The following is a 16056-nucleotide window of genomic DNA, read 5'->3' on the forward strand; positions in this document are numbered from 1 at the left end:
GTCTTAAATGAAAACCAGAGTCACACTGGTTATTAATATCATTGGTGAAAAGTACATAGATACTTCGTAAAGAGTTATGTATCTATACTGAAAATATGTTCTCAGAGGGTTTGGCTACACTTGCAGGTGTTCAACGCTGGGAGTGTTCAACGCTGTCTTCGTACAGCTCTGTAGGGAAAGCACTGCAGTGTGGCCACACTGACAGCTACCAGCGCTGCAGTGTGGCCACATTTGCAGCGGTGTTGGGAGTGGTGCATTATTGGCAGCTATCCCACAGAGCACCTCATCCCATTTTGGCGCCATGGGTTGTGGGAAGGGGGCGGAGGGTGCGGGTCATTCTGCTCCTGTCCCAACACCCCATGATGCATCGCTTCACATCCCAGCAATCCCTGTTTTTCCGTCCACGTTTGGTGCCATCTTGACTCTCTCAACGGTTTCTGTGCAGCGCGATTTCTGTGGGAAATGGAGCCCGAACTGCTGAGGAGTATGCTGACGAGTCTGGCCAGCACATCACATTTGGCAGTTGAGCTATTCCTTAAGATCCAAAGTGATGAGGAGTCCGACGATGATAGCAAGTCGCCTGATGCATATGACACTAAATTGCTTCTGGCATTCACGGAAATGCTCAGCACCGTGGAACATCGCTTTTGGGCTCGGGAAACAAGCACTGAGTGGTGGGATCACATCGTCATGGAAGTCTGGGATGACAAGCAGTGGTTGCAGAACTTTCGGATGAGAAAAGCCACTTTCATGGGACTGTGTGAGGAGCTCGCCCCCACCCTGCGGCGCAAGGACACGAGATTGAGAGCTGCCCTGCTGGTGGAGAAGCGGGTGGCTATTGCAATCTGGAAGCTGGCAACTCCAGACAACTACCGATCGCTCGGGAACCAGTTTGGAGTGGGAAAGTCGACCGTTGGAATCGTGTTGATGCAAGTTTGCAGGGCCATTAATCACATCCTGCTAAGAAGAACCGTGACTCTGGGGAACATGCAGGACATTGTGGATGGCTTTGCACAAATGGGTTTCCCTAACTGTGGAGGGGCGATAGATGGGACGTATATTCCTATTCTGGCACCTAGCATCCGAGTACGTTAATCAGAAGGGGTATTTTTCTATGGTTCTCCAGGCGCTTGTGGATCACCGTGGGCATTTCATTGACATTAACACACGCTGGCCCGGAAAGGTGCATGATGCACGCATCTTTCGGAATACTGGCCTATTCAGGAAGCTGCAGGCCGGCACTTTTTTCCCAGACCGGAATATCACAGTAGGGGACGTTGAAATGCCCATTGTGATCCTTGGAGACCCCGCTTACCCGTTAATGCCTTGGCTCATGAAGCCGTATACAGGGAAGCTTTACACGAGCAAGGACCGGTTCAACTACAGGCTGAGCCAGTGCCGAATGACTAGAGTGTGCTTTTGGCCGTTTAAAGGGGCGCTGGCGATCTTTGTATGGGAAGCTAGACTTGGGGGAAAGCAGCATCCCTGTGGTTATAGCTGCGTGCTGTACCCTCCATAATATTTGTGAAGGGAAGGGTGAAAGATTCAGTCAGGCATGGACCTCTGAGGTTCAACGCCTGGAGGCTGAATTTGCACAGCCAGAGAGCAGGGCTACTAGAGAGGCCCAGCACAGGGCTGCAAGGATTAGGGATGCCTTGAGGGAGGAATTTGAGGCTGAAAACCAACAATAATGTTTGGTGCCTTGCACGGGAGTGAAGTGCAGTGGTTACAATGTTAGTAGGAATCTGTGTTTCCTAAGCTGATTTGCAGTGCCTGTTTCTTTCCTGGGCTAAGGTATCTTTGACTTTCTGCAATAATAAAGACTGTTTTCAAAGCCAAGAATTCATTTATTGAAAAGAAAATAACTTTATTGACAGACACACAATATTTTGGGAACCTAAAAGAGCAGGGGGGTGGGGTGGGGAACTGTACAGTCACTGGTTTGAATATGTCCTGTCTGGAGTGCTGTGCAATGACTGCTGCACTTCAGGATGCCTATACTGCATGGTGATGGGGGTTGAGTGCAGAGGGTAAGGGTCGTAATTCTCAGGGCTGGTTGGTGAACGTACAGGTGTTGGAGGCAGCTGGTGGTGGTAAGAACCTGGATGCTGGGGAAGGGGGTTTTGAGCTGACATTGGGGCACAAGGGAAAGAGCTTTGGGACGCGGGGGGGGAGGGTGGTAGTGCTCTGCCTGTATGGCTACAAGCGCCTGGATAGAGTCCGCTTGGCGTGCCAGGATGCTTATCAGCTGCTTTGCGCTTTTCTTCCTGGCCGCTGCGTTTCTCTGGCGGATCCTGCTTTCCCTTTCCCTCCAGTCCCTGCACTTTTTGATTCTCTGTGATAGAGTGATCCATAACTGTTTGCAGCATGTCTTCTTTGCTTTTTCGTGGCTTCTTCCGGAGATTTTGGAGTCTTTGAGCTGTTGATAACATGGGGCAGCCGAGATCTCAAGGTTGCTTGTGGAAAGGCAAAAAAGGCAACACTCAACAGAGGCAGCATTGTGTATATCAGACAGTTATTCCCACACAGTGAAGGAGTTTACAGTCTTCACAATAGCATAATTTTCCCATCCCAAGGAGAGTGCACATAACCCACGGGAGCCCTGAAATGGTGAGTAGGGAGAACTAATTGCTTCAGGGCTCTACTGTCCTCGGGGTTTCTGTGCGTTGGGGAAAGCAAACAGCTGCAGGGGGCACCTACACTGAACACTATCCCAACATTTTTCACAGAAGTTGAGCCTGGAAGATATCTCGCTGCTGCGGGTCACCTGGGAAGCGCTGGAGGGTCTTCTACAGCAATGCGGATTCCGCCCTGGCCCCTATACAGCTTGCCTGTGTCTTGCAATGGTCCCCCCACCCCTCGCAGCACAGTGGCGCGGACGCGTTAGCTTGACTGGGACAAGGACCACAGTGGCTCTCCCAATAAACTTGCGCAAACGCATTGCCCACGCTCTGGCTGAAACTTTTGAAGAGATTACCGAGGCCGATTACCGCGACGTGATAGACCACATCAATGCGCTATTCCACATCTAGGCATGCATGCATGCAGCCCTAATCCTCCCTCCTCTCCCGAAAAATTTCCATCCTGAAAATAAAAGCCGCTTACCGGGAACCCACTCCTCTCTTTGTCCTCCACCAAGTACCGGCTGCTGCGACTGGCTACCTTCCTCCTGGCTTGAGAAAAGCTCCTGGCTGCATGCCTCCTGGGACTCCGGGGTGTCTCCCCCCACCCCAGTACCCTCACTCTCGGTTTCCTCCTCCCCCCTCTCTGAAGTGTCCATCGTGGTCCTCGGATTGGCGGTGGGGTCACCCCCAAGTATCGCGCCCAGCTCTTTGTAAAAACGGCAGGTCGTGGGGGCAGCTCCGGAGCGGCAGTTTCCCTCATGGGCTTTGCAATAGGCACTCCGCAGCTCTTTCACTTTAACCCTGCACTGCAGCGCGTCCCGGTCATGGCCCCTTTCCAGCACGGCCCTTGATATCTGCCCATAGGTATCGTAATTCCTATGGCTGGAGCGCAGCTGGGACTGCACAGCTTCCTCCCCCCAAACACTGATGAGGTCCAGCAACTTGCCATTGCTCCATGATGGGGCTCGTTTGGCGCGTGGAGGCATGGTCACCTGGAAAGATTCACTGATTGCACTCCACACCTGGCTGAGCAAACAGGAAGGGGATTTTTAAAATTCCCAGGGCATTTAAAGGGCGGGTCATCTGAGGCCAGGGCAGTAAAGTTCGAACTGATGAGCAGAGTGGCTGAACAGGCATTCTGGGATACCTCTGAAGGCCAATAACAGCGCTTTTGGTGGCCACACTGGCGGAGCAGCGCTGCATCAGCAGCGCTATAGTCGTTATTCCCCAGGCCGAGGTGGAGTACAACCAGCGCTGTAGCCAGGGAGATACAGCGCTGTATGTGCCTTGCAAGTGTGGATGGTGAGTGAGTTGCAGCGCTGTAAAGCCACCACCAGCGCTGCAAATCTCCAGTGTAGCCAAGCCCAGAGTCTGTATCACAGCAGAGGTGGAAAACAGGTTTCCTGTCAGACAAAAATGTTTATTCGCCTGTCTCTCTGTTGAGATTTAAATTAAGCACTGCAAGCTAACACAATGGAGACACATTTACATGCAAAATCAACAAGAAGATATGAAGTCAACAAGGGCGAGACAGAATGGAGGAATCTCTGGTAAAAACTTATCCTTGATTTCACTATAAGCATATCTCAATGATGTGGTAATAAGCAAGTTGTATGATTCTGCTGATCCTGAACTATCTGATATGTATATTGTCCCTTGAGGACAGAAGACCTGGTATTTCTGTGAATGTTCAGTGGAGAAGGGGCTGGAGCCTGGATATTACAGAGGAATGCTTCAAAGGGACTCAAGTGCACCATTTGTTAACATGCAAGGCAAAGTCAGGCTGGCATTGCCCCAAGGACAGTGATTAGGTGGTCAACAGGCTGGTGGCGTCAGGGAGCCGACACTCAGTTAAGCACAAACAAGTTTCCCTCTCTCTGGAGGGCACGGGGTGGCAAGGTGACTCAGAGTCCTGGGTACCCCGAAAACCGTCACAGCGTGTTTCCGCCATAGCAGAACAGACTAGTGCCACATAAAAGGCAGAAATCAGTACTGTTTAGAAGGGTGAATAAAGGAATACATACTGAAAAATAAAAGTATGGCTCTCATGACTAAATGCCCATGAATCAAATAAAACTATTGACATTTATCATTTTCTTTTAAAACAACACAACAAAACAACAGCTTTACATGATACCATTTCCGAACAGATACACATGGTGCTAATACAGTGATACAAACTAGACAGCAGAACCAAAGCTACTTCATGACTGATGTACCCCAAAGGTAGTCTGGATAACAATTTAGTACCCAAATTCATGCAAGCATTTTTCTTGGTTCTGGATGATCTCTGGTTTCTGTTATTGAACGTCACCAAAACACACGTACATTCTTTATACAGCTGCATGAAAGAAAAACCTTTGCAAGAGAAACTTATTCAGCTCACAAAAGGCAAACTAAAGTGAATTGCACAGCATGACAAACTATTTTAATATAACAACATTCCTTGGATGAAATGAAAAACATGTTGTATCAAATTCCTTCCGTAAGCAATAATCCGTTAGAAAAAACTCAAACCAAAAAATTGATGATGTTTTGAATTCTCATGGGCTGAAGTTCTTATAAGCTGGGGAATTGATTTCAATATGTTGAGCGGACAGGGAGTTGTGTGTATCACGGCACTTTCTAAATATTTTTACAGTTGAGTTTTTCAACAATAAAAATCTATTTACAAAAAGCCGGAGAGCTACTTGCATTTGGCACAGAATTTTCTAGGATGACACAAACTAAGTTTCTAACACTCCATTATTTATTTTTCTCAACATCAATGTCTGTAAATAGAGCCGAATGAATAATCCACAACTAATAATTTATTTCAAAGAATTTTGTGGATATTCCAATTTTTCCCAAATATATTAACTATTCAAAACTTTTTTTTTAATGAATATTGTTCACTTGTTGGCTTGTTGTGATTGGTCAGAAGTCACCCTGTATTGTTTCTGGCTGGAGAAACATAATCCTTGTCCAATTTCTGGTAAAAATACTGACCCGAAGAAAATTTTAAATTCTCTTTCCAAAAGCAACAAAACTCAGTTTTTTCTCTACAAGCATTACATCAATAAAGGGTCAAACTGCAGGTGCAAGCGTGGTTATGCAAGGCAGTAAGTGCGTGTAAGGCACCCACGTTCCAGGTCTCTCATGTTCCAGAATTCAGAATCACAGACTGCAGCGCAGGGGAGAGCAACCTCTGTGAGTCTGCTATTTCCTCTCCACTATTTCCCACCCAAGAAGAAAGGATTTAGCAAGAGCTTGGTTCCACCCACTCAACAAGCCATTAGTATAACTACCTGACATATGCATCATGTAGAAACCTAGTGCAGGGTACTTCTTTCCTATCACATTAAGGTGGAAATGGAAGGCAGACTGTAATTGGGACAATTCACTGCTCCTTGCTTGGAACTCATGTCAAAGCCATAAGGGAGACCAAAAGGTTCATGGAAAGCAAATACAAGGGAGGAACTAACACAGCTGAAGTTAATTAGTTAAAGCATATATATTTGCTCTGAGTCCTAAAATGTTAAGTGCAGGAAGAATGGCAGGAGTAATATGGAGTCTTAAAACAAGGACTAACAAGACGTCTAAAAAGGTTCACAAGTTGAACTCACCTCTAAAGTCTGCATTAGTGTTGGCTTAATTGCATCCTTCATCAAAACTGCCAAAGCACCTGTTACTCCCTACAAAACAAGAGAGTGCACATTATAAGAATCCCTATTTTACACTCATTCCAACAGCTTAAGTTTAATGAGTTTGAAATATGAAACTTTAGTTCTAACGAGAAAATTCGCTCACAAAAAAGGGAAATATTTTTCACTATACACACTGTAATACTATGCCATCATCATTATAAGAGAAATCTATTTAGATTTAGTTACTTCGTGGCCTTTATTACCATAGTATCAGAATGCCTCACAAACATCAATGGAGTTATCCTCATAACATCTGTGAGAGATATGGTAGAGAAATATTTTTGCCATTTCAGAGACAGAGAACTGAGACAGAGATAGAAACAGCAATTAGCCCAAGGTCACTCACAGGAGAGGAAAGAGAACCAAAGTGTGGGCCCATTACAAACACTAAGAAAGCAAAGGGCAACAATAATGCACAAAGAAATGAAAGATGTACTTTGCTCATGAGAGAATGGACATCAATAGCATGGGTTTCTAGGTACAAAGGTGGAGAAATGAACTGACAGTCTCTGCAAGACCTATATAATCATATGGTTGAGAAAAGGATGTAAACAGATACCATGAGATTGCCTCTCATTTTTAATCCCTACAAACTAACTGTACAGAACTCCTCAAACAGCTCTGCCAATGAATCTACATTTGAACCAACAGGCCCAGCAATGTAAACCCTGAAAATAATATATTATGAGGCAATTTTGCAATAATTACTATTACTACTAATATGCATCAAATTAATTTTTCATTTGCAACACATCACATTTGAACCCAGGTCTCCAGAAGAGAAAGGAATAATGTATGATACTTGGCCTCTGGTACATATGAATTAAGGAAACTGAGGCCACGTTAGGATTTCTTTGTTAAATATTGCTATGTTGTAAGTGTCTCTGATACAAGAGTCTAAATATCCACAGTCATCACAAAATGAACTACACGGAAATGGGATGAGACAAAATGGTAATGAGATAATGTGTGTGTCCCTTGTCTATGGATTAATACTGAATAGATTTTCAATTGCACATTAGTTTCTTAAAAAAAAGGTCTTGTTTACATTTTGGGGATCAGAAACAAAGAACGGCAAAATTCCGATGTTTACCAAAATAGATATGGGTCTATCATTTCTCGCATAAAGAGAGAAGGTGCTATTCCATCTCTGACTAACAATGTAATGATAAGCACAGAGACATATGAAATAGAAATAGACATATTAAAAAAAAAAGAAAAAAGATTGCCACCCTGTCTCACTGTTCTTTTCCGTACAGCCGCAAACACACCAAAATAACATATTGTAGCTAAGAACAGGTCATTTATTTTAGACAAAGAGGAAAAAATAGAGATGAAATGCCATTGAAAAGTCAGCATCAAGTTAAGTACTCAATCAACTAGTGTACCATATGCTATATTCTGAAAGTTTATAAACCTTAATTTTTACTTCTATACTTTATTTATATGCTATTTTTCCTCTTTATTGCCCCCAAGCTACTCAGTAAAAATGACTGATGATGCTGTTGCTTTTGATTCCCTATATCCTGGTCATTTAAAAAAAAAAATCTTTATAAAGTGTAGATTTTTTTTTTTAAGGATATTAAATTTTTCATCTGTTCAACATGACTTTACTTGCTGTGAAAGGAAACCATTTGACTCATTTCCAAAACCTGAAGCATTACCAAAAAAAACTTGAAGCACTGAATTCCGCACCCCAATACCTAACAACTTAAAATTAAACTAAACATTTTTCATTTTTAGCAATTTCTCCATTAAATCTCAGGTTTACTGAATTGTGCAATTAGAAATCAAATACAGAACATGTCAAACATTGTTCTTCCTAGTTTAACAAGCGCACATTTTAAAGTAATGACTTCAAAATAGTGTTTTCATTTTAAGGTAATGAACATAAAAGCTTGTTGTTTTGCCTACACTGCACAATATGGCCACTCAGAACACTACAGTGGCAGGTGGGGGTAGAATTCTGATTCTCCCATTCCAAAAACACAGTCCCCTACGTTTGAACTAACATTAGCTGTTAGCAGCATAGGGACTATAACACACAGCTGAGCATTTCAGATTCTACCTAGTGAAAAGTAGTGCAATATATACATGCTAGGCAGTACATTCCAATAGTAAAAACACTGCCAAAATTTTTTAATACAAAGGCAAAATTTTGTTCCTATGATGCAATTCTTTATGCCATCACACATTGTTTGCCACTTTCATAGGTAATGAAACCACATTGATTTAACCTGAATCATTACCCCAGGCCAAAAGAAAGAAACAAACACTGATATCTTCAGAGCACGAATGGCAAAATATTTATATTGAAATGCTTTGGAGAACTAACCAAGAAGCACCCCTCCCCACATTCCCACTGGCAATATGTTTCAAGGTAGTTCAAAGCCTGGAGTTTGTTCTACTCTTTACTGAGTTTAGATGACTTAACAGTGCTACTGAATTTAAAAAAAAAAAAAAAAAAAAAACACGCCACCAGTTTACACCTCCCCATTTGTTGGGAAATTTCATCTCTTCCTCCCAGACAAGAACCTGGCCCCAGTGATGCATGCATTTGTCAACTCTGGACTCGATTTCTGTATCTGAAGCTGAATGTGATGATAATGTAAAGCCTCTAGCTGGTACATAATGTGTCTGCCCACCTTCTCCATGGATTAGACCCCCATGAGTACCTCAGAGCTGAACTGTAATTTCTCCACCAGCACCCAGTCCATTTCCAAAGCCAATTTGAAGTCTTGGGCCTAATCTTCAAAGTCATTCATGGATCAGGTTCCAGCTACATTAGAGGCCATGGGGAAAATTTTACAAAAGCACTTAAGTGACTTAGAATCTTAAGTTCCAGTTAAAAAAATGACGTAGACACCTAGGAGTTTTAGTCTTCAAGTGCCTATGTCTCTTTTGAAAATAGGAATTAGGTGCTTTTGAAAAATTTACCCCACATCTCCATTTGTGAGACACTGAGGCAGTTGTGCTCCTTTGAGACAATACCTACTACAAAGTGCATGAGAGCTTTATCCAACGCACCTTCAGTTGAGAAGATCTGGCTTTAGAGAGGAGGTTGGACTGCATGAAGCTCACTAGAAAACGAGAAAGCTGACTTACAGATTTTAAAGACATTTCAAGAACACTGACCATAGGGCAGAGGAGAACAACAGAGGGTTCCCTAGTAAGAAATTGGGTAACTGACTTTTCTTTGTTCCTGTCATCATAAAACTAATTGTGAGATATATTTTTCTGAAGTTTTAGTACGGTAAACAGTTTATTAAATTCAAAAAAGTTGACTGTGAATAGTTGTAGCTGAGTAGTCCCACTGACTTCACCAAGACCTGTTTGTGCTTAAAAGTTAAGCACATGTGTGTTTGATGGACTGGAGCCTAAGTTTGCAGAAAAAATATTTAGGCTATAAAGTATTTATAAAATAAAAATGAAACTGTAAAATCTAATAATTTTAATAATTGTTAAGAAACCTTGCATAATAACCTGAGAAGCTTCTTTTACTAAAAAAATAGCTACATAGTTATTTAATATTATTCATGGCTGCTGAAATACTAAACTAGGGCATACCCATTTAATTTGACATGAAGATATGGCACCTGTCCATCAAATTTCTACTACAGTATAGGAGCCAAAAAGCAATTCAGCCTTCTGAATATTGTACAATTAACCTCACATTTTGGCAAATACTTCTTTATGTTCCATTACACATGCTAGATATTTAATTCATTACACTTGTGGAAGCCGTCTCCTCAATTCACGAAATATTTAATTTCTCTCTACTTCTCCTCCTGCTTCTCAATCCCCTCTGCATCTGGTTTCCATCTGCCAATGTATATTTTAGGTTTTATTATTGTATTATCATAAATATGTGGCATAGAAGGATGAAATTAAGAGCAATTGCATTTTTGTACAATGTATTAAACATTATTCACATCCAGAAACAAATGAAAGAGACAGAGGATTAATGGTTTCGATTAACATAAATTAAATAATGAACTTTGTCAAGATATCATTTTAATGTATAAAAATAAATGTTGGCAACAGAAATTCGTGGAATTTGGTTTATCTATACAAATTCTAGGCGTGGCTGGTAGTGTTGCCTATTATTAAAGTTGCCCATTATAAAAACCCCGCTGTCAGTTGCTTAGAGCTTTTGGAAAACTTTACCTGTTCAGGCAGAAATTTTCCATGTTGGATGTCTGCCTGAGTCTGAAATCTATTTTATTTTATTTATTTAGCAAAATTTAAGCCAGAGCAGTTCAGCCATTTTTGAGAATGAAACTATTGAAAAATATGATATTTTGCTGATGTTAAAAAATTTCGGTGACCTTCTCTTTGAAAAGCTCTAGTGTCCCAAGGCTTTGGGGCAGGCACTTGAAATTTGGCAAGCAGATTGACCTGTGTGTCAGGGATGTGCCTTTTGCGGTCTCTTTGAAAACTGTCCACATCTGGCCAAGTTACAAGCTTTTTAAAAAAAAAAAAATCACAGTTTAAACATGATCTGCACAGACTTAAGAGTTTTAGCAGCTAAATGCTAAACTGAGCAATGGGGGGAAAGGGTGGAGAGGAGCAAGCGGGGAATGGGACCCTGGGGGAAAGGGCAGCGTGGGAGCAGTGCCTTAGGAGGAAGGGGCGGTGCCTCGGGGGGGGAAGGGCCATGGTTCCGGTGCTGGTGGTCCCCCGACTTTTAGGAAGCTGCCACTGCTCCTGAGACCAGGATGTACTGTCTGCTCATAAAAAACCTGCTGACTGCTATTATCCACTCAGGATCCCACAGGCCGAAGAAGAGAAAAGAGGGAGGATTTGTACATACATTAGGCTGAATGCTGGCTGCTGACAATAATATTCTGGCTATTTAAGGGGTTAGAATTTGGTGCCAAGAAAAAGGCGTATATGCTTCTTTCACAGCTGAAAGTGGGAAGGGGCAATTTAGCAGACAACCTGGACTGCTGGATGGATACTTGAATAAGAATAACCAATGTGTGTCCTTAAAAAATAGACCTTACAGATGTGTAAAGTTAACCCTTCACAAGCATTATCACTAACCTAAATTAACTTTTTTTTTTTTTTTAAGATTACTGCTGCAAGCATTCATCATGCAGCCCCACTGTAATATTTGAGAATATTGTATAAGAACAATAGCAAACATTACCACCTGAAAAGGAGCTCCTTGATTTTCTGTAGCACCTAATTAGCTTGCCTTAGAGATGTGGAACTCTACCTAAGTAGCTTATGCGACAAGTGGTTTCAGAAGCAGAAGTTACCAGAAGGCTTGGACAAAGGTAAGCTTTACATCCTGTTCCGACTGTGGCCAGATTTGGGATCAAAGCCCTACATGCATTGTTAAAAACAAAACTAAAAGACATAGTGTACAGTTGCCATTTTGCTGATTCAGCAGGCAAAGCAAAAGAGCCAGGAGTTATTCACAGGGCTTTTATACTGTACATACCAAATCCTCAGCTGTCACTGGCTGTCCATTTTTGTCATTAGCCACCACCATTTTCCCCAGTCTCTCTTTCATATCCGCCAGGCTGGTGGTCAGTGCTAAGATTGCCATGATTTCACTTGCAACAGCAATGTCAAACTGAGCCTACAAAGATAAAAGCAAGAGTAGTAAACCACATCAGACACTGGCAAGAGGATACTTTCACAGCAAAATTACAAGAAATACAGTGTGATTATTACCTTGAGAGTGAAATTTAAAAAGTTCTTAACACTTATTAACAACACCTAAGATTATTCAAACTGAACTAACAGTGAAATGGAAATTAGATGTTTAAAATAAGATTTTCGAGGGTTTTTTGTTTTGAATTTGGCATTTCACTCATTTGGGGACTCAGCGCCTTGCTGGACTGAACCCCTCAATTGCTATTTCCTTTAATGGGAGTTCAAGTTGTTGAACCACTGACAGAACAGGACCTTGTGTAGTCAGTGAAACAACACTGGTCAGTTTCATTTTCCACATCATATGCACTAGCACAAGTGTCTTTATATTTGGGTTTATTTGTAGGGTGACCAGACAGCAAGTATGAAAAATCAGGACAGGGGATGGGGGGTAACAGGACCCTATGTAAGAAAAAGACCCCAAAATCAGGACTGTCCCTATAAAATTGGGACATCTGGTCACCATAGGAATTTGTATATTTAAAAAATCCTCTGTATTTCATCAAAATATATTCATATTACATTTTGTAATTTTTAGTTTACAAAACTCTAAATGTGAGGGGTTAAACTACTTGACAATGTTCCTTTAAAATAGTATTTTCTTGGATTTAGCATATAAAACTTGTGCTTTTTTCGCCTCCTGGATTAACTTTGTGCAGCACCAATCCTATTGCTCTTGTAGAAATAGATCTATAAACTGCAATACTTCTTTAGAAGGATTCAAACTAAGCCCCTGGCAAGTGAAATATCTCATTGACGATACTTAGACCAGGGGTTCTCACAACAAATTTTTTGGTGGCCTCAGAGTGCGGCCAACAACTCTTGCTGGTGACAGTTTTTCTTAAAATATTTGATTAACTTTAGGAAAGACTAATACATATGCATGTCCAAATCATTGTAATTTATTTATGCAGGATTTTTTTTCCCAAACAATAATAAAAATAATGTACAGTTGTCTCTATTCTTTACTGGACCTAAACAGAAAGAACATGCAAAGCACCTTATTTGTGTTTCTAGTCTTTTTTTCTTGTTGTTTCTTTTGCTTTTTGGTTGCTTATTTAAAGACTTGCTAGCTACTAAGAAAAGTGATATTAAGAAACATACAAATATCACTTTTCATAGCAGACTAACTCAGCCCCGGCAAGCCTGGGGACAAATTAAGAGTTGGATGGGGAGGTGGGTACGGAGACAGTGGCAATGGGGGAGGCAGCGAGGGCCAAGGGTGATGGGGAGGGGGGATGTCGGTGAGCTCGGGGCCAGAGCCCACCACCATCTGGATGGGGAATGGAGCCTGAAGCCTGCCACCCACTACCCCAGGCTGAAGCTCGACCTCTCCTTCCCCTCCCCGCCCCCCCCCACCGCAGGAAGGTGAGGAACTCATTGACTGCCTACTCCTCCAGCTTTTGTCTCTCCAGAGGGGGCAAGGCCCAATTACTACTGGCAGCCACAGAGAAGGGGCTGTTGCTTTGTGCCCCCCCCCCCCCATCACTGCCAAGGAGGCTGTGGCCACAAGAAAAGCCCGGCCGCATTTGAGAAACGCTGACTTAGACACCAAAGTGACAGGCACTTCGTAAATACTTAAGGCCCCAGTTCTGCAAAGACTGCAGGATCAGGCCCCATGACAGGCCCCTATTTCATGTACCTCATGCTGGGTACTAACATGAGAGGACTCTAGATTTATTAAACTAAATTGGCTCTTTATTAAAGCAACCATATACAGAGCTGCTCCAGCCACAACTTAATATATTTTATGCATCTGCACAAGCCACAAGGAATGACTGATGTTTCTCCCAACTCTTCTCTCCTGCAATCCATGCTCCTCCCTTCAGCTTTCATGCAAATTGCTACAGTTTTGCTAGAGCAAATCTCTTAGCACTTGATTAAATTTAAGCATGTGAATAATTGTACTGATGTCAGCGTGGCAACTTGTTCGTTTAAAGTTAAACACATGCTTGAATGTTTTTCTGGATCAGGATATAAATAGGTTTACATACGTACAAGTGAATAAAGACTATTTGTACGTGAGTAAAGATTTACAGGATTTGGATCCAAAATGAAAACAGTAAAGTTATAAAACAGATATTTTCAAACTTGAATTTGGGCTAGCACTTTATTAATAGAGAAACAAGCTGTGCATCCAACAAAACAGATGGGGGTACATAGTTAGACCATCCCAGCTATGTTAAAACAGGGTTATGGTCACACTTTCCTTGAACTAACGAAAATAAGAAAATCCAGAGTTAAGGATGACACTCCTTCTCTAACTTATCCTTGCAGCACTGAGAGATGGTGAATGAATCTTAGATCATAGAGAGATTTCACACACCATATAAACTGCAACACCATCTAAGTTTATCAGGATGGTTTTAACAACAGAGTTTATGCTTTTATTATGAATTCCAGAGTTTTCATCACCATCATTAAAATGCCTATTTCCCTTTTGTATATTAGGATTTTTGTTTTTTTAAATAAATTAAAAAGAAAGGGGAATGAACCCACTTCCGGGAAATGTTTGAGGAATCATATAACATTTTATTTAAAAAACAGCCACAACCCTAACTATTAGTATAAAATAGTATGTGTATCCGTCAATGTTACTTTCTGTGACGCAGTCAGGGTCCAGACACCCCAAAGAATAAGCAATTGAATCAACTGATTGTGAGACCAAAAACAATGGAAGCTCTATTTACATATGGATCAGCAGAAGGATGAGAAGTCCACAGGAACAGAAGAACAACAGGAAGCCTTCCCAACTCTTGAAACAAAGACAATGAACTTTGGGAGATAATATAAGGGGGGGCAAAAAGACATTTGAGTTATCCATCACTTGAATGACTGAAGAAGCCAGAGCTCTTGAAATCACAGAACAGTGGGTCTTTCAAACAAGGATGTTGAAGTCTATGGAAAATGAATATAGGCGAGAAACCTGCTTAAACCATGAATATAACTTGCTGAAGTTAAATTTAATCAATAGAAAGTGTGTTTTGTTTGTAACCCTTCGTACCTTTCACTATTACTAGAAATCACTTCACCCTACGTTCTTTGTTAATAAACTTTGTGACATTGCATCCCATATTCTTCATAGAGATATTACTATGATATGATTATGGCATAAAGAATGGTTACCTACCTCTCGTAACTGTTGTTCTTCGAGATGTGTTGTTCATGTCCATTACACATTAGGTGTGCGTGCGATGCGTGCATGAACATCAGAAACGTTTTCCCTTAGTGGATCCCGTTGGGCCGGCAGGGGAGCCCCCGCCAGAGTGGCACCTCCATGTTGGTGCATATATACCCCTGCCGACAAGACCCCCATTCAGTTCCTTCTTGCCGGTGATTCTGACAGAGGGGAAGGAGGGTGGGAAGTGTAATGGACGTGAACAACACATCTCAAAGAACAACACTTACGAGAGGTAGGTAACCGTTTTTTCTTCTTCAAGCGATTGTTCACGTCCATTGCACATGGAACAATTGATTGGAGAGCAGCCCTGCCGACCGCCACGTCATCTCTGGTCTCCTGATTGACAGCATAGTAGGTTGTGAATGTGTGCACCGATGAACAGATGGCTGCTTTACAGATCTCCTGGAGTGGAACCTGTGCCAGGAAAGCTGCAGAGGATGCTTGAGCCCTAGTTGAGTGAGCTGTGATCGGTGAGGCTGGCACCTTGGCAAGCTTGTTGCACGTGCGGATGCAGTCTGCAATCCATGATGATACACTCTGCGCCGAGACTGGAAGCCCTTTCATTCTCTCGGCGATGGCGACAAACAGTTGTGTCAACTTGTGGAAAGGTCTAGTTTGCTGTAGATAGAACGCCAGGGCCCTTCAGACAGCTAGAGTGTGCAGGGTACGGTGACTGGGGTCCATGTGTGATTTAGGAAAGAACACCGGCAAACAAATGTCCTGCCCCATATGAAATTGTGAGAGTACCTTAGGGAGGAATTTAGGGTGTGGCCTGAGCTGCACTTTGTCCTTATAAAAAACTGTATACGGAGGCCCCGAGGTGAGGGCTCCCAACTCGGACACCCTCCTCGCAGACATAATGGCCACCAGGAATGCCACCTTCCAGGAGCGGTGAAGGAGA

The 16056-nt window shown here is 42.3% G+C and overlaps 1 protein-coding gene across 8 annotated transcripts in view; it reads right to left on the reverse strand.

The window, feature by feature from the left end:
* MTHFD1L (methylenetetrahydrofolate dehydrogenase (NADP+ dependent) 1 like) overlaps positions 1-16056 on the reverse strand; it is a 234081-nt gene that overhangs the window by 140859 nt on the left and 77166 nt on the right. For 7 of the 8 annotated variants that reach the window (XR_005596097.1, XR_005596096.1, XM_039529908.1 and 4 more), the window contains exons 18-19: positions 11760-11900; positions 6230-6298 (exon numbers count right to left, since the gene is read on the reverse strand). Coding sequence is in view for 6 of the 8 variants with exons in the window: in XM_039529908.1 (XP_039385842.1) it covers positions 6230-6298; positions 11760-11900 (210 nt within the window). In the remaining 2 variants the exon portion in view is untranslated. Of the gene's footprint in view, positions 1-3994; positions 4648-6229; positions 6299-11759; positions 11901-16056 lie in introns of those variants that run through there. The other variant, XM_039529913.1, reaches the window with a different exon arrangement.

Source organism: Mauremys reevesii, linkage group 3 (genome assembly GCF_016161935.1).
Source record: "Mauremys reevesii isolate NIE-2019 linkage group 3, ASM1616193v1, whole genome shotgun sequence".
NCBI classification, from domain to species: domain Eukaryota; kingdom Metazoa; phylum Chordata; order Testudines; family Geoemydidae; genus Mauremys; species Mauremys reevesii.